This window comes from Coregonus lavaretus (assembly GCF_964263955.1).
Source record: "Coregonus lavaretus genome assembly, chromosome: 25".
Lineage (NCBI taxonomy): Eukaryota > Metazoa > Chordata > Actinopteri > Salmoniformes > Salmonidae > Coregonus > Coregonus lavaretus.
In genome coordinates this window covers 44,705,992-44,726,285 of record NC_140012.1, presented here as the reverse complement: position 1 = coordinate 44,726,285, position 20,294 = coordinate 44,705,992, and the positions used below count along the sequence as shown (strand labels likewise).

Genomic DNA, 20,294 nt, shown 5'->3' with positions numbered 1-20,294 from the left:
CATACTGTATGTTCATGTTCAGGGTCATACTGTATGTTCAGGGTCATACTGTATGTTCATGTTCAGGGTCATACTGTATGTTCAGGGTCATACTGTATGTGAAGGGTCATACTGTATGTTCATGTTCAGGGTCATACTGTATGTTAAGGTACTACTGTATGCTCAGGGTCATACTGTATGTTCAGGGTCATACTGTATGTTCATGTTCAGGGTAATACTGTATGTTCAAGGTCATACTGTATGTTCAGGGTACTACTGTATTTTCAGGACCATACTGTATGTTCATGTTCAGGGTCATATTGTATGTTCAGGGACATAGTGTATGTTCAGGATCATACTGTATGTTCAGAGTACTACTGTATGTTCAGGGTCATACTGTATGTTCAGGGTCATACTGTATGTTCATGTTCAGGGTCATACTGTATGTTCAGGGTCATACTGTATGTTCATGTTCAGGGTCATACTGTATGTTCAGGGTCATACTGTATGTTCATGTTCAGGGTCATACTGTATGTTCAGGGTCATACTGTATGTTCAGGGTCATACTGTTGTTCATGTTCAGGGTACTACTGTATGTTCAGGGTCATACTGTATGTTCATGTTCAGGGTCATACTGTATGTTCAGGGTCATACTGTATATTCAGGGTCATACTGTATGTTCAGGCTACTACTGTATGTTCAGGGTCATACTGTATGTTCAGGGTACTACTGTATGTTCAGGGTCATACTGTATGTTCAGGGTCATACTGTATGTTCAGGGTCATACTGTATGTTCATGTTCAGGGTAATACTGTATGTTCAGGGTCATACTGTATGTTCAGGGTACTACTGTATGTTCAGGGTCATACTGTATGTTCAGGGTCATACTGTATGTTCAGGGTCATACTGTATGTTCATGTTCAGGGTCATACTGTATGTTCAGGGTACTACTGTATGTTCAGGGTCATACTGTATGTTCAGGGTCATAGTGTATGTTCAGGGTCATACTGTATGTTCAGGGTCATAGTGTATGTTCAGGGTCATACTGTATGTTCAGGGTCAAATTGTATGTTCAGGGTACTACTGTATGTTCAGGGTCTTACTTTATGTTCAGGGTCATACAGTATGTTCAGGGTCATACTGTATGTTCAGGGTCATACTGTATGTTCATGTTCAGGGTCATACTGTATGTTCAGGGTCATACTGTATGTTCATGTTCAGGGTCATACTGTATGTTCAGGGTCATACTTTATGTTCATGTTCAGGGTCATACTGTATGTTCAAGGTCATACTGTATGTTCATGTTCAGGGTCATACTGTATGTTCAGGGTCATACTGTATGTTCAGGGTCATACTGTATGTTCATGTTCAGGGTACTACTGTATGTTCAGGGTCATACTGTATGTTCATGTTCAGGGTCATACTGTATGTTCAGGGTCATACTGTATGTTCATGTTCAGGGTCATACTGTATGTTCAAGGTCATACTGTATGTTCATGTTCAGGGTCATACTGTATGTTCAGGGTCATACTGTATGTGAAGGGTCATACTGTATGTTCATGTTCAGGGTCATACTGTATGTTCAGGGTACTACTGTATGCTCAGTGTCATACTGTATGTTCAGGGTCATACTGTATGTTCAGGGTCATACTGTATGTTCAGGGTACTACTGTATTTTCAGGACCATACTGTATGTTCATGTTCAGGATCATACTGTATGTTCAGAGTACTACTGTATGTTCAGGGTCATACTCTATGTTCAGGGTCATACTGTATGTTCATGTTCAGGGTCATACTGTATGTTCAGGGTCATACTGTATGTTCATGTTCAGGGTAATACTGTATGTTCAGGGTCATACTGTATGTTCATGTTCAGGGTCATACTTTATGTTCAGGGTCATACTGTATGTTCAGGGTCATACTGTATGTTCAGGGTCATACTGTATGTTCATGTTCAGGGTCATACTGTATGTTCAGGGTCATACTGTATGTTCATGTTCAGGGTCATACTGTATGTTCATGTTCAGGGTCATACTGTATGTTCATGTTCAGGGTCATACTGTATGTTCAGGTTCATACTGTATTTTCAGGGTCATACTGTATGTTCATGTTCAGGGTCATACTGTATGTTCAGGGTCATACTGTATGTTCATGTTCAGGGTCATACTGTATGTTCAGGGTCATACTGTATGTGCAGGGTCATACTGTATGTTCAGGGTCATACTGTATGTTCATGTTCAGGGTCATACTGTATGTTCAGGGTCATACTGTATGTTCAGGGTCATACTGTATGTTCAGGGTCATAGTGTATGTTCAGGGTACTACTGTATTTTCAGGACCATACTGTATGTTCATGTTCAGGGTCATATTGTATGTTCAGGATCATACTGTATGTTCAGAGTAATACTGTATGTTCAGGGTCATACTCTATGTTCAGGGTCATACTGGATGTTCATGTTCAGGGTCATACTGTATGTTCAGGGTCATACTGTATGTTCAGGTTCATACTGAATGTTCATGTTCAGGGTCATACTATATGTTCAGGGTCATACTGTATGTTCATGTTCAGGGTCATACTGTATGTTCAGGGTCATACTGTATGTTCAGGGTCATACTGTATGTTCAGGGTCATACTGTATGTTCATGTTCAGGATCATACTGTATGTTCAGGGTCATACTGTATGTTCATGTTCAGGGTCATACTGTATGTTCAGGGTCATACTGTATGTTCAGGGTCATACTGTATGTTCAGGGTCATACTGTATGTTCATGTTCAGGGTACTACTGTATGTTCAGGGTCATACTGTATGTTCATGTTCAGGGTCATACTGTATGTTCAGGTTCATACTGTATGTTCAGGGTCATACTGTATGTTCAGGCTACTACTGTATGTTCAGGGTCATACTGTATGTTCAGGGTACTACTGTATGTTAAGGGTCATACTGTATGTTCAGGGTCATACTGTATGTTCAGGGTCATGCTGTATGTTCATGGTCATGCTGTATGTTCAGGGTCATACTGTATGTTCATGTTCAGGGTACTACTGTATGTTCAGGGTCATACTGTATGTTCATGTTCAGGGTCATACTGTATGTTCAGGTTCATACTGTATGTTCAGGGTCATACTGTATGTTCAGGCTACTACTGTATGTTCAGGGTCATACTGTATGTTCAGGGTACTACTGTATGTTCAGGGTCATACTGTATGTTCAGGGTCATACTGTATGTTCAGGGTCATACTGTATGTTCAGGGTCATACTGTATGTTCATGTTCAGGGTCATACTGTATGTTCAGGGTCATACTGTATGTTCAGGGTCATACTGTATGTTCATGTTCAGGGTCATACTGTATGTTCAGGGTCATACTGTATGTTCAGGGTCACACTGTTGTTCATGTTCAGGGTACTACTGTATGTTCAGGGTCATACTGTATGTTCATGTTCAGGGTCATACTGTATGTTCAGGGTCATACTGTATGTTCATGTTCAGGGTCATACTGTATGTTCAGGGTACTACTGTATGTTCAGAGTCATACTGTATGTTCATGTTCAGGGTCATACTGTATGTTCAGGGTCATACTGTATGTTCAGGGTCATACTGTATGTTCAGGGTCATACTGTATGTTCATGTTCAGGGTCATACTGTATGTTCAAGGTCATACTGTATGTTCATGTTCAGTGTCATACTGTATGTTCAGGGTCATACTGTATGTGAAGGGTTATACTGTATGTTCATGTTCAGGGTCATACTGTATGTTCAGGGTCATACTGTATGTTCATGTTCAGGGTCATACTGTATGTTCAGGGTCATACTGTATGTTCAGGGTACTACTGTATTTTCAGGACCATACTGTATGTTCATGTTCAGGGTCATATTGTATGTTCAGGGTCATAGTGTATGTTCAGGATCATACTGTATGTTCAGAGTACTACTGTATGTTCAGGGTCATACTCTATGTTCAGGGTCATACTGTATGTTCATGTTCAGGGTAATACTGTATGTTCAGGGTCATACTGTATGTTCATGTTCAGGGTCATACTGTATGTTCAGGGTCATACTGTATGTTCAGGGTCATACTGTATGTTCAGGGTCATACTGTATGTTCATGTTCAGGGTCATACTGTATGTTCAGGGTCATACTGTATGTTCATGTTCAGGGTCATACTGTATGTTCAGGGTCATACTGTATGTTCAGGGTCACACTGTTGTTCATGTTCAGGGTACTACTGTATGTTCAGGGTCATACTGTATGTTCATGTTCAGGGTCATACTGTATGTTCAGGGTCATACTGTATGTTCAGGGTCATACTGTATGTTCATGGTCATGCTGTATGTTCAGGGTCATACTGTATGTTCATGTTCAGGGTCATACTGTATGTTCAGGGTCATACTGTATGTTCAGGGTACTACTGTATGTTCAGGGTCATACTTTATGTTCAGGGTCATAGTGTATGTTCAGGGTCATACTGTTTGTTCAGGGTCATAGTGTATGTTCATGTTCAGGGTCATACTGTATGTTCAGGGTCATACTGTATGTTCAGGGTCATACTGTTTGTTCAGGGTCATAGTGTATGTTCATGTTCAGGGTCATATTGTATGTTCAGGGTCATAGTGTATGTTCAGGATCATACTGTATGTTCAGAGTACTACTGTATGTTCAGGGTCATACTCTATGTTCAGGGTCATACTGGATGTTCATGTTCAGGGTCATACTGTATGTTCAGGGTCATACTGTATGTTCAGGGTACTACTGTATGTTCAGGGTCATACTGTATGTTCAGGGTACTACTGTATGTTCAGGGTCATACTGTATGTTCAGGGTACTACTGTATGTTCAGGGTACTACTGTATGTTCAGGGTCATACTGTATGTTCAGGGTCATACTGTATGTTCATGTTCAGGGTCATACTGTATGTTCAGGGTCATACTGTATGTTCAGGGTCATACTGTATGTTCATGTTCAGGGTACTACTGTATGTTCAGAGTCATACTGTATGTTCATGTTCAGGGTCATACTGTATGTTCAGGGTCATACTGTATGTTCAGGGTCATACTGTATGTTCAGGGTCATACTGTATGTTCATGTTCAGGGTCATACTGTATGTTCAAGGTCATACTGTATGTTCATGTTCAGTGTCATACTGTATGTTCAGGGTCATACTGTATGTGAAGGGTTATACTGTATGTTCATGTTCAGGGTCATACTGTATGTTCAGGGTCATACTGTATGTTCATGTTCAGGGTCATACTGTATGTTCAGGGTCATACTGTATGTTCAGGGTACTACTGTATTTTCAGGACCATACTGTATGTTCATGTTCAGGGTCATATTGTATGTTCAGGGTCATAGTGTATGTTCAGGATCATACTGTATGTTCAGAGTACTACTGTATGTTCAGGGTCATACTCTATGTTCAGGGTCATACTGTATGTTCATGTTCAGGGTAATACTGTATGTTCAGGGTCATACTGTATGTTCATGTTCAGGGTCATACTGTATGTTCAGGGTCATACTGTATGTTCAGGGTCATACTGTATGTTCAGGGTCATACTGTATGTTCATGTTCAGGGTCATACTGTATGTTCAGGGTCATACTGTATGTTCATGTTCAGGGTCATACTGTATGTTCAGGGTCATACTGTATGTTCAGGGTCACACTGTTGTTCATGTTCAGGGTACTACTGTATGTTCAGGGTCATACTGTATGTTCATGTTCAGGGTCATACTGTATGTTCAGGTTCATACTGTATGTTCAGGGTCATACTGTATGTTCAGGCTACTACTGTATGTTCAGGGTCATACTGTATGTTCAGGGTCATACTGTATGTTCAGGGTCATACTGTATGTTCAGGGTCATACTGTATGTTCAGGGTCATACTGTATGTTCATGTTCAGGGTCATACTGTATGTTCAGGTTCATACTGTATGTTCAGGGTCATACTGTATGTTCAGGCTACTACTGTATGTTCAGGGTCATACTGTATGTTCATGTTCAGGGTCATACTGTATGTTCAGGGTCATACTGTATGTTCAGGGTCATACTGTATGTTCATGGTCATGCTGTATGTTCAGGGTCATACTGTATGTTCATGTTCAGGGTCATACTGTATGTTCAGGGTCATACTGTATGTTCAGGGTACTACTGTATGTTCAGGGTCATACTTTATGTTCAGGGTCATAGTGTATGTTCAGGGTCATACTGTTTGTTCAGGGTCATAGTGTATGTTCATGTTCAGGGTCATACTGTATGTTCAGGGTCATACTGTATGTTCAGGGTCATACTGTTTGTTCAGGGTCATAGTGTATGTTCATGTTCAGGGTACTACTGTATGTTCAGGGTCTTACTTTATGTTCAGGGTCATACAGTATGTTCAGGGTCATACTGTATGTTCAGGGTCATACTGTATGTTCATGTTCAGGGTCATACTGTATGTTCAGGGTCATACTGTATGTTCATGTTCAGGGTCATACTGTATGTTCAGGGTCATACTGTATGTTCATGTTCAGGGTCATACTGTATGTTCAGGGTCATACTGTATGTTCAGGGTCATACTGTATGTTCATGCTCAGGGTCATACTGTATGTTCAGGGTCATAATGTATGTTCAGGGTCATACTGTATGTTCAGGGTCATACTGTATGTTCATGTTCAGGGTCATACTGTATGTTCAGGGTCATACTGTATGTTCAGGGTCATACTGTATGTTCAGGGTCATACTGTATGTTCATGTTCAGGGTCATACTGTATGTTCAAGGTCATACTGTATGTTCATGTTCAGGGTCATACTGTATGTTCAGGGTCATACTGTATGTGAAGGGTCATACTGTATGTTCATGTTCAGGGTCATACTGTATGTTAAGGTACTACTGTATGCTCAGGGTCATACTGTATGTTCAGGGTCATACTGTATGTTCAAGGTCATACTGTATGTTCAGGGTACTACTGTATTTTCAGGACCATACTGTATGTTCATGTTCAGGGTCATATTGTATGTTCAGCGTCATAGTGTATGTTCAGGATCATACTGTATGTTCAGAGTACTACTGTATGTTCAGGGTCATACTGTATGTTCAGGGTCATACTGTATGTTCATGTTCAGGGTCATACTGTATGTTCAGGGTCATACTGTATGTTCATGTTCAGGGTCATACTGTATGTTCAGGGTCATACTGTATGTTCAGGGTCATACTGTATGTTCATGTTCAGGGTCATACTGTATGTTCAGGGTCATACTGTATGTTCAGGGTCATACTGTATGTTTATGGTCATACTGTATGTTCAGGGTCTTACTGTATGTTCAGGGTACTACTGTATGCTCAGGGTCATACTGTATGTTCAGGGTCATACTGTATGTTCAGGGTCATACTGTATGTTCAGGGTACTACTGTATTTTCAGGACCATACTGTATGTTCATGTTCAGGGTCATATTGTATGTTCAGGATCATACTGTATGTTCAGAGTAATACTGTATGTTCAGGGTCATACTCTATGTTCAGGGTCATACTGGATGTTCATGTTCAGGGTCATACTGTATGTTCAGGGTCATACTGTATGTTCAGGGTCATACTGTATGTTCATGTTCAGGGTCATACTGTATGTTCAGGGTCATACTGTATGTTCAGGGTCATACTGTATGTTCATGTTCAGGGTACTACTGTATGTTCAGAGTCATACTGTATGTTCATGTTCAGGGTCATACTGTATGTTCAGGGTCATACTGTATGTTCAGGGTCATACTGTATGTTCAGGGTCATACTGTATGTTCAGGGTCATACTGTATGTTCATGTTCAGGATCATACTGTATGTTCAAGGTCATACTGTATGTTCATGTTCAGGGTCATACTGTATGTTCAGGGTACTACTGTATGCTCAGGGTCATACTGTATGTTCAGGGTCATACTGTATGTTCAGGGTCATACTGTATGTTCAGGGTCATACTGTATGTTCAGGATCATACTGTATGTTCAAGGTCATACTGTATGTTCATGTTCAGGGTCATACTGTATGTTCAGGGTACTACTGTATGCTCAGGGTCATACTGTATGTTCAGGGTCATACTGTATGTTCATGTTCAGGGTCATACTGTATGTTCAGGGTCATACTGTATGTTCAGGGTCATACTGTATGTTCAGGGTCATACTGTATGTTCATGTTCAGGGTCATATTGTATGTTCAGGGTCATATTGTATGTTCAGGGTCATATTGTATGTTCAGGGTCATAGTGTATGTTCAGGATCATACTGTATGTTCAGAGTACTACTGTATGTTCAGGGTCATACTCTATGTTCAGGGTCATACTGTATGTTCATGTTCAGGGTAATACTGTATGTTCAGGGTCATACTGTATGTTCATGTTCAGGGTCATACTGTATGTTCAGGGTCATACTGTATGTTCAGGGTCATACTGTATGTTCATGTTCAGGGTACTACTGTATGTTCAGGGTCATACTGTATGTTCATGTTCAGGGTCATACTGTATGTTCAGGGTCATACTGTATGTTCATGTTCAGGGTCATACTGTATGTTCAGGTTCATACTGTATGTTCAGGGTCATACTGTATGTTCATGTTCAGGGTCATACTGTATGTTCAGGGTCATACTGTATGTTCAGGGTCACACTGTTGTTCATGTTCAGGGTACTACTGTATGTTCAGGGTCATACTGTATGTTCATGTTCAGGGTCATACTGTATGTTCAGGTTCATACTGTATGTTCAGGGTCATACTGTATGTTCAGGCTACTACTGTATGTTCAGGGTCATACTGTATGTTCAGGGTCATACTGTATGTTCAGGGTCATACTGTATGTTCAGGGTCATACTGTATGTTCATGGTCATGCTGTATGTTCAGGGTCATACTGTATGTTCATGTTCAGGGTCATACTGTATGTTCAGGGTCATACTGTATGTTCAGGGTACTACTGTATGTTCAGGGTCATACTGTATGTTCAGGGTCATAGTGTATGTTCAGGGTCATATTGTATGTTCAGGGTCAAACTGTATGTTCAGGGTACTACTGTATGTTCAGGGTCTTACTTTATGTTCAGGGTCATACAGTATGTTCAGGGTCATACTGTATGTTCAGGGTCATACTGTATGTTCATGTTCAGGGTCATACTGTATGTTCAGGGTCATACTGTATGTTCATGTTCAGGGTCATACTGTATGTTCAGGGTCATACTGTATGTTCATGTTCAGGGTCATACTGTATGTTCAGGGTCATACTGTATGTTCAGGGTCATACTGTATGTTCAGGGTCATACTGTATGTTCATGTTCAGGGTCATACTGTATGTTCAGGGTCATACTGTATGTTCAGGGTCATACTGTATGTTCATGTTCAGGGTCATACTGTATGTTCAGGGTCATACTGTATGTTCAGGGTCACACTGTTGTTCATGTTCAGGGTACTACTGTATGTTCAGGGTCATACTGTATGTTCATGTTCAGGGTCATACTGTATGTTCAGGGTCATACTGTATGTTCATGTTCAGGGTCATACTGTATGTTCAGGGTCATACTGTATGTGAAGGGTCATACTGTATGTTCATGTTCAGGGTCATACTGTATGTTAAGGTACTACTGTATGCTCAGGGTCATACTGTATGTTCAGGGTCATACTGTATGTTCATGTTCAGGGTAATACTGTATGTTCAAGGTCATACTGTATGTTCAGGGTACTACTGTATTTTCAGGACCATACTGTATGTTCATGTTCAGGGTCATATTGTATGTTCAGGGACATAGTGTATGTTCAGGATCATACTGTATGTTCAGAGTACTACTGTATGTTCAGGGTCATACTGTATGTTCAGGGTCATACTGTATGTTCAGGCTACTACTGTATGTTCAGGGTCATACTGTATGTTCAGGGTCATACTGTATGTTCAGGGTCATACTGTATGTTCAGGGTCATACTGTATGTTCATGGTCATGCTGTATGTTCAGGGTCATACTGTATGTTCATGTTCAGGGTCATACTGTATGTTCAGGGTCATACTGTATGTTCAGGGTACTACTGTATGTTCAGGGTCATACTGTATGTTCAGGGTCATAGTGTATGTTCAGGGTCATACTGTATGTTCAGGGTCAAACTGTATGTTCAGGGTACTACTGTATGTTCAGGGTCTTACTTTATGTTCAGGGTCATACAGTATGTTCAGGGTCATACTGTATGTTCAGGGTCATACTGTATGTTCATGTTCAGGGTCATACTGTATGTTCAGGGTCATACTGTATGTTCATGTTCAGGGTCATACTGTATGTTCAGGGTCATACTGTATGTTCATGTTCAGGGTCATACTGTATGTTCAGGGTCATACTGTATGTTCAGGGTCATACTGTATGTTCAGGGTCATACTGTATGTTCATGTTCAGGGTCATACTGTATGTTCAGGGTCATACTGTATGTTCAGGGTCATACTGTATGTTCATGTTCAGGGTCATACTGTATGTTCAGGGTCATACTGTATGTTCAGGGTCACACTGTTGTTCATGTTCAGGGTACTACTGTATGTTCAGGGTCATACTGTATGTTCATGTTCAGGGTCATACTGTATGTTCAGGGTCATACTGTATGTTCATGTTCAGGGTCATACTGTATGTTCAGGGTCATACTGTATGTGAAGGGTCATACTGTATGTTCATGTTCAGGGTCATACTGTATGTTAAGGTACTACTGTATGCTCAGGGTCATACTGTATGTTCAGGGTCATACTGTATGTTCATGTTCAGGGTAATACTGTATGTTCAAGGTCATACTGTATGTTCAGGGTACTACTGTATTTTCAGGACCATACTGTATGTTCATGTTCAGGGTCATATTGTATGTTCAGGGACATAGTGTATGTTCAGGATCATACTGTATGTTCAGAGTACTACTGTATGTTCAGGGTCATACTGTATGTTCAGGGTCATACTGTATGTTCATGTTCAGGGTCATACTGTATGTTCAGGGTCATACTGTATGTTCATGTTCAGGGTCATACTGTATGTTCAGGGTCATACTGTATGTTCATGTTCAGGGTCATACTGTATGTTCAGGGTCATACTGTATGTTCAGGGTCATACTGTTGTTCATGTTCAGGGTACTACTGTATGTTCAGGGTCATACTGTATGTTCATGTTCAGGGTCATACTGTATGTTCAGGGTCATACTGTATATTCAGGGTCATACTGTATGTTCAGGCTACTACTGTATGTTCAGGGTCATACTGTATGTTCAGGGTACTACTGTATGTTCAGGGTCATACTGTATGTTCAGGGTCATACTGTATGTTCAGGGTCATACTGTATGTTCATGTTCAGGGTAATACTGTATGTTCAGGGTCATACTGTATGTTCAGGGTACTACTGTATGTTCAGGGTCATACTGTATGTTCAGGGTCATACTGTATGTTCAGGGTCATACTGTATGTTCATGTTCAGGGTCATACTGTATGTTCAGGGTACTACTGTATGTTCAGGGTCATACTGTATGTTCAGGGTCATAGTGTATGTTCAGGGTCATACTGTATGTTCAGGGTCATAGTGTATGTTCAGGGTCATACTGTATGTTCAGGGTCAAATTGTATGTTCAGGGTACTACTGTATGTTCAGGGTCTTACTTTATGTTCAGGGTCATACAGTATGTTCAGGGTCATACTGTATGTTCAGGGTCATACTGTATGTTCATGTTCAGGGTCATACTGTATGTTCAGGGTCATACTGTATGTTCATGTTCAGGGTCATACTGTATGTTCAGGGTCATACTTTATGTTCATGTTCAGGGTCATACTGTATGTTCAAGGTCATACTGTATGTTCATGTTCAGGGTCATACTGTATGTTCAGGGTCATACTGTATGTTCAGGGTCATACTGTATGTTCATGTTCAGGGTACTACTGTATGTTCAGGGTCATACTGTATGTTCATGTTCAGGGTCATACTGTATGTTCAGGGTCATACTGTATGTTCATGTTCAGGGTCATACTGTATGTTCAAGGTCATACTGTATGTTCATGTTCAGGGTCATACTGTATGTTCAGGGTCATACTGTATGTGAAGGGTCATACTGTATGTTCATGTTCAGGGTCATACTGTATGTTCAGGGTACTACTGTATGCTCAGTGTCATACTGTATGTTCAGGGTCATACTGTATGTTCAGGGTCATACTGTATGTTCAGGGTACTACTGTATTTTCAGGACCATACTGTATGTTCATGTTCAGGATCATACTGTATGTTCAGAGTACTACTGTATGTTCAGGGTCATACTCTATGTTCAGGGTCATACTGTATGTTCATGTTCAGGGTCATACTGTATGTTCAGGGTCATACTGTATGTTCATGTTCAGGGTAATACTGTATGTTCAGGGTCATACTGTATGTTCATGTTCAGGGTCATACTTTATGTTCAGGGTCATACTGTATGTTCAGGGTCATACTGTATGTTCAGGGTCATACTGTATGTTCATGTTCAGGGTCATACTGTATGTTCAGGGTCATACTGTATGTTCATGTTCAGGGTCATACTGTATGTTCATGTTCAGGGTCATACTGTATGTTCATGTTCAGGGTCATACTGTATGTTCAGGTTCATACTGTATTTTCAGGGTCATACTGTATGTTCATGTTCAGGGTCATACTGTATGTTCAGGGTCATACTGTATGTTCATGTTCAGGGTCATACTGTATGTTCAGGGTCATACTGTATGTGCAGGGTCATACTGTATGTTCAGGGTCATACTGTATGTTCATGTTCAGGGTCATACTGTATGTTCAGGGTCATACTGTATGTTCAGGGTCATACTGTATGTTCAGGGTCATAGTGTATGTTCAGGGTACTACTGTATTTTCAGGACCATACTGTATGTTCATGTTCAGGGTCATATTGTATGTTCAGGATCATACTGTATGTTCAGAGTAATACTGTATGTTCAGGGTCATACTCTATGTTCAGGGTCATACTGGATGTTCATGTTCAGGGTCATACTGTATGTTCAGGGTCATACTGTATGTTCAGGTTCATACTGAATGTTCATGTTCAGGGTCATACTATATGTTCAGGGTCATACTGTATGTTCATGTTCAGGGTCATACTGTATGTTCAGGGTCATACTGTATGTTCAGGGTCATACTGTATGTTCAGGGTCATACTGTATGTTCATGTTCAGGATCATACTGTATGTTCAGGGTCATACTGTATGTTCATGTTCAGGGTCATACTGTATGTTCAGGGTCATACTGTATGTTCAGGGTCATACTGTATGTTCAGGGTCATACTGTATGTTCATGTTCAGGGTACTACTGTATGTTCAGGGTCATACTGTATGTTCATGTTCAGGGTCATACTGTATGTTCAGGTTCATACTGTATGTTCAGGGTCATACTGTATGTTCAGGCTACTACTGTATGTTCAGGGTCATACTGTATGTTCAGGGTACTACTGTATGTTAAGGGTCATACTGTATGTTCAGGGTCATACTGTATGTTCAGGGTCATGCTGTATGTTCATGGTCATGCTGTATGTTCAGGGTCATACTGTATGTTCATGTTCAGGGTACTACTGTATGTTCAGGGTCATACTGTATGTTCATGTTCAGGGTCATACTGTATGTTCAGGTTCATACTGTATGTTCAGGGTCATACTGTATGTTCAGGCTACTACTGTATGTTCAGGGTCATACTGTATGTTCAGGGTACTACTGTATGTTCAGGGTCATACTGTATGTTCAGGGTCATACTGTATGTTCAGGGTCATACTGTATGTTCAGGGTCATACTGTATGTTCATGTTCAGGGTCATACTGTATGTTCAGGGTCATACTGTATGTTCAGGGTCATACTGTATGTTCATGTTCAGGGTCATACTGTATGTTCAGGGTCATACTGTATGTTCAGGGTCACACTGTTGTTCATGTTCAGGGTACTACTGTATGTTCAGGGTCATACTGTATGTTCATGTTCAGGGTCATACTGTATGTTCAGGGTCATACTGTATGTTCATGTTCAGGGTCATACTGTATGTTCAGGGTCATACTGTATGTGAAGGGTCATACTGTATGTTCATGTTCAGGGTCATACTGTATGTTAAGGTACTACTGTATGCTCAGGGTCATACTGTATGTTCATGTTCAGGGTCATACTGTATGTTCAGGGTCATACTGTATGTTCAGGGTCATAGTGTATGTTCATGTTCAGGGTCATACTGTATGTTCATGGTCATAGTGTATGTTCAGGGTCATAGTGTATGTTCAGGGTCATACTGTATGTTCATGTTCAGGGTCATACTGTATGTTCAGGGTCCTACTGTATGTTCAGGGTCATACTGTATGTTCAGGGTCATAGTGTATGTTCAGGGTACTACTGTATGTTCAGGGTCATACTGTATGTTCAGGGTACTACTGTATGTTCAGGGTACTACTGTATGTTCAGGGTACTACTGTATGTTCAGGGTACTACTGTATGTTCAGGGTCATACTGTATGTTCAGGGTACTACTGTATGTTCAGGGTACTACTGTATGTTCAGGGTACTACTGTATGTTCAGGGTCATGCTGTAAAGCTGGTTCATGGTTGTCTAGGCCGGTTACTGATCAGCCCTTTATATATTTATATTTTAGTCATTTAGCAGACGCTCTTATCCAGAGCGACTTACAGGAGCAATTAGGGTTAAGTGCCTAGCTCAAGGGCACATCGACATTTTTCACCTAGGGGCACATCAACATTTTTCACCTAGTTGGCTCGGGGATTCGAACCAGCGACCTTTCAGTTACCGGCCCAACGCTCTTAACCACCCCCCCCCGTTCTTCACTGTCTCCACACATATGCTTCCCCTTGTACCACTCCAACTTTACTTGTTTCTATCTGTCTACCACCCACGCATTGTCTATCCATTCTACACCCTCTTCTCCCGTATCCCTCAACCCCTTTATGACATCTGTTGATGTAAAAGAGGCTTTAAATACATATGATTTATAGATTTGTTTTGTTCATTGTGTCCTCCTGCTGTAGGGCTTTCTCTCGTGCCATGCTGAAGAGGAAGATAGGAGTGGTGGTGGTAGGGTTCCCTGCTACGCCTATCACAGAGGCACGGGCACGCTTCTGTCTGTCTGCTTCACACACCAAGGCCATGCTCGACCAGGTGAGCACACACACACACACACACACACACACACAGAGAGACACACACATAGAGACACACACACAGAGAGACACACACACACAGAGACACACACACACAGAGACACACATTATGCACAGAGATGTACATCTCTCTCTCTCCCCCTCTCTCCCTCCCACCCTCTGTCCCCCTCCCTCCCTCCCTCCCTCCCTCCCTCCCTCCCTCCCTCCCTCCCACCCTCCCTCCCTCCCTCCCTCCCACCCTCTGTCCCCCTCCCTCCCTCCCTCCCACCCTCTGTCCCCCTCCCTCCCACCCTCTGTCCCCCTCCCTCCCACCCTCTGTCCCCCTCCCTCCCTCCCTCCCTCCCTCCCTCCCTCCCTCCCTCTCCCCCTCTCTCCCTCCCACCCTCTGTCCCCCTCCCTCCCTCCCTCCCTCTCCCCCTCTCTCCCTCCCACCCTCTGTCCCCCTCCCTCCCTCCCTCCCTCCCTCCCACCCTCTGTCCCCCTCCCTCCCTCCCTCTCCCCCTCCTCCCTCCCTCCCTCCCTCCCTCCCTCCCTCCATCTCCTCCTCTCTCCCTCCCACCCTCTGTCCCCCTCCCTCCCTCCCTCCCTCCCTCCCTCCCTCTCCCCCTCTCTCCCTCCCACCCTCTGTCCCCCTCCCTCCCTCCCTCCCTCCCTCTGGGATTACCATTAACAGCAACTACAACAACAATATTAATGAGAATAACAATAAATTAAAGCAATAGTAATCGACCAGTCTCAACCTGACTGAGAAGACACATTACACGGTATGAAAGCCAAAACAAAACAGGAAATATTATTGACATTACATTACACTTTTCACTGGCTGTCCATCAGGTTGTGGCAGGAGGACACATATTTGCACATTTTGGCTTTTCACCCAATAAATATTTGATATTTTATAGTTTCAAATTCTTTTTACTGAATGATCATTTGGGGAAATACATTTTCTCTTAGGTCTGAGTATTTGTCACAGTGTAATAGGAAATGCAGCTCTGTCTCTACCTCTCCCCGGGGGCAGAGTAAGCACAGCCTGTCCTCTCTGGGCAGCCAGGTTTGCCTGTGACGACCGGTCTCTATAGCAGGCTGTGCTCACAGACCTAGTCAGTGTTTTCCTCAGTTTTCTATCACTCACAGTGGTCAGATAATCTGCCACCATGCTTTCTCTCCCTCTCTCTCTCTCTCTCTCTCTCTCTCTCTCTCTCTCTCTCTCTCTCTCTCTCTCTCTCTCTCTCTCCCTAACACAGTATTTTCCTCCCCCCAGGTGTTGTTTGATCTGAACGAGGTAGGAGATGATCTGTGTCTGAAGTTCTCCCAGAGGAAATATTGTCCTCGCCCACAGCAACACAATAACAACGACGGCACAGGACAGTCAGCTAATATACTGATAGGATAACCTCTGAACTCTACACTGAGAGTATGTTATGGTGGTCCCATGCCGACAGGGAATGGCCATACGTCCCAATAATTAGATCTTTACCCCGAAGTGTGCAATTGTGCACTCCTCCCCACAAATTTATAAAGCTGGATCGGTGTAATCATGGGTTAGGCAGAGTCCATAATGGGCAATGAACAGGTGCACACAATGACAGATTGTTGGGACGCTGCCTTCCTTGCCAGTCCAATGCACTGAGAGAGTGGGGTCTCATGTCTACCAGTCCAATACACTGAGAGAGTGGGGTCTGATCTCTACCAGTCCAATGCACTGAGAGAGTGGGGTCTCATCTCTACCAGTCCAATGCACTGAGAGAGTGGGGTCTCATCTCTACCAGTCCAATGCACTGAGAGAGTGGGGTCTCATGTCTACCAGTCCAATGCACTGAGAGAGTGGGGTCTGATCTCTACCAGTCCAATACACTGAGAGAGTGGGGTCTGATCTCTACCAGTCCAATGCACTGAGAGAGTGGGGTCTGATCTCTACCAGTCCAATGCACTGAGAGAGTGGGGTCTGATCTCTACCAGTCCAATGCACTGAGAGAGTGGGGTCTCATCTCTACCAGTCCAATGCACTGAGAGAGTGGGGTCTCATCTCTACCAGTCCAATGCACTGAGAGAGTGGGGTCTCATGTCTACCAGTCCAATGCACTGAGAGAGTGGGGTCTGATCTATACCAGTCCAATGCACTGAGAGAGTGGGGTCTGATCTATACCAGTCCAATACACTGAGAGAGTGGGGTCTGATCTCTACCAGTCCAATGCACTGAGAGAGTGGGGTCTCATCTCTACCAGTCCAATGCACTGAGAGAGTGGGGTCTCATGTCTACCAGTCCAATGCACTGAGAGAGTGGGGTCTCATGTCTACCAGTCCAATACACTGAGAGAGTGGGGTCTCATCTCTACCAGTCCAATGCACTGAGAGAGTGGGGTCTGATCTCTACCAGTCCAATGCACTGAGAGAGTGGGGTCTCATGTCTACCAGTCCAATGCACTGAGAGAGTGGGGTCTCATCTCTACCAGTCCAATGCACTGAGAGAGTGGGGTCTCATCTCTACCAGTCCAATGCACTGAGAGAGTGGGGTCTGATCTCTACCAGTCCAATGCACTGAGAGAGTGGGGTCTCATGTCTACCAGTCCAATGCACTGAGAGAGTGGGGTCTCATCTCTACCAGTCCAATGCACTGAGAGAGTGGGGTCTCATCTCTACCAGTCCAATGCACTGAGAGAGTGGGGTCTCATCTCTACCAGTGCAATGCACTGAGAGAGTGGGGTCTCATCTCTACCAGTCCAATACACTGAGAGAGTGGGGTCTGATCTCTACCAGTCCAATGCACTGAGAGAGTGGGGTCTCATCTCTACCAGTCCAATGCACTGAGAGAGTGGGGTCTCATCTCTACCAGTCCAATGCACTGAGAGAGTGGGGTCTCATCTCTACCAGTCCAATGCACTGAGAGAGTGGGGTCTCATCTCTACCAGTCCAATACACTGAGAGAGTGGGGTCTGATCTCTACCAGTCCAATGCACTGAGAGAGTGGGGTCTCATCTCTACCAGTCCAATGCACTGAGAGAGTGGGGTCTGATCTATACCAGTCCAATGCACTGAGAGAGTGGGGTCTGATCTCTACCAGTCCAATGCACTGAGAGAGTGGGGTCTCATCTATACCAGTCCAATACACTGAGAGAGTGGGGTCTGATCTATACCAGTCCAATGCACTGAGAGAGTGGGGTCTCATCTCTACCAGTCCAATGCACTGAGAGAGTGGGGTCTGATCTATACCAGTCCAATGCACTGAGAGAGTGGGGTCTCATGTCTACCAGTCCAATGCACTGAGAGAGTGGGGTCTGATCTCTACCAGTCCAATGCACTGAGAGAGTGGGGTCTGATCTCTACCAGTCCAATGCACTGAGAGAGTGGGGTCTCATCTCGACCAGTCCAATGCACTGAGAGAGTGGGGTCTGATCTATACCAGTCCAATGCACTGAGAGAGTGGGGTCTCATCTATACCTTATACAACCATAAGGAAAGCCCAGTTCCAAAGGTGTGGTGGTTCTTGCTCCGCTTCTCAGTATGTGTCTATATCAGAATGTAAATTAAGCGATCATATACATTTCTTATCATTATACAAGGCAACCAATCATTCCAGGCCGTCATTGTAAATAAGAATGTGTTGTTAACAGGCTGGCATGATTTAAATTAATGTTACGTTAATTAATGTATCTGATTTTTAAATTAATGTTACGTTAATGAATGTATCTGTCTGTCTCTTGGTGTGTATGATGCGTTTATTAAACGTTGCTTTGTTACTCTACCTCTTGGCTTCACTGATAGGTCCTTCACTGATAGGTTCTTCACTGATAGGTTCTTCACTGATAGGTCCTTCACTGATAGGTCCTTCACTGATAGGTCCTTCACTGATAGGTCCTTCACTGATAGGTTCTTCACTGATAGGTCCTTCACTGATAGGTTCTTCACTGATAGGTTCTTCACTGATAGGTCCTTCACTGATAGGTTCTTCACTGATAGGTTCTTCACTGATAGGTCCTTCACTGATAGGTCCTTCACTGATAGGTCCTTCACTGATAGGTTCTTCACTGATAGGTCCTTCACTGATAGGTTCTTCACTGATAGGTTCTTCACTGATAGGTTCTTCACTGATAGGTCCTTCACTGATAGGTCCTTCACTGAGGTGGTTGCAGTGGTTCTTTGTCATTTTACCCCTAAATACATAATGCATTTTTTTCAGCATATCTTCCATGTGCTTCTGAGCTCGCATTGATGATAACATACTGATGGCTGAATCTGATGCTGAAGAGGACTATCTTTCACTAACATAAATTAGTTAAAATACCGCAGTTAAGATTCCACAACAAGCTGTTTAAGTTCCAGTAAAAGTAATGCTGTCTCTACAGCAAACCAGAATGTTTCCCTTAATAACATAATACATTTACCAATCCGACATACAATTCGATCCCAACAGATCTTTGCACAGAAATAACCTGGACGTCTTGGCTTCTCGTTCTGTACGAAGCCTTTAGGTGCTAGCTGTTGCCACACGCGGTCTGAGTGAGTTGTGTGAAGGTAGGTAGTATTCAGAGAATGCATCACCTGAGCCGACACTAAACCAAACCTAGCAATTAGCACGCTAAAGGTTACTGTGATCCAAATGGCACACTATTCCACACTATTCCCTATTTATTGCATGGTAAGCATTTCACAGTAAGGTTGCATTCAGCGCATGTGACAAGTAACGTTTGATTCGATTTTTACTAGTGCAATATGTAGGGAATAGTGTGTAATTTGGAACGCAGTAACCTTTAGCGTGCTAATTGCTAGGTTTGGTTAGTGTTGGCTGCCATGGATTCTCTCAGTATGGGGGGTAATGGTCGTTTGATTAACACACACAGGCAGGAAGGAATTTAGACAGATGATAAATACTTCAACGTGTCAGGTTCAGTCTAGTCTGCACTTGTTTTTGTTCTACCCCAACGGGAAGATGAACTGTGTGTGTATTTTCCATCACATAAACAACATACTGAGTATCCCAAACATTAGGAGCACCTTCCTAATATCTACACTGAGTATACCAAACATTAGGAGCACCTTCCTAATATCCACACTGAGTATACCAAACATTAGGAGCACCTTCCTAATATCTACACTGAGTATACCAAACATTAGGAGCACCTTCCTAATATCTACACTGAGTATACCAAACATTAGGAGCACCTTCCTAATATCTACACTGAGTATACCAAA

At 42.9% G+C, this 20,294-nt stretch overlaps 1 protein-coding gene across 1 annotated transcript in view; it reads left to right on the top strand.

The window, feature by feature from the left end:
* LOC311100470 (serine palmitoyltransferase 3-like) overlaps window positions 1–18,848 on the top strand; it is a 36,407-nt gene extending 17,559 nt beyond the window's left edge. Inside the window, exons 3-4 of the mRNA XM_084141390.1 lie at window positions 14,973–15,102; window positions 16,366–18,848. Coding sequence (XP_083997516.1) covers window positions 14,973–15,102; window positions 16,366–16,497 — 262 coding nt within the window. The 3' untranslated portion in view covers window positions 16,498–18,848. The remainder of the gene's footprint in view (window positions 1–14,972; window positions 15,103–16,365) is intronic.
* The last annotated feature ends 1,446 nt before the right edge of the window (window positions 18,849–20,294 follow it).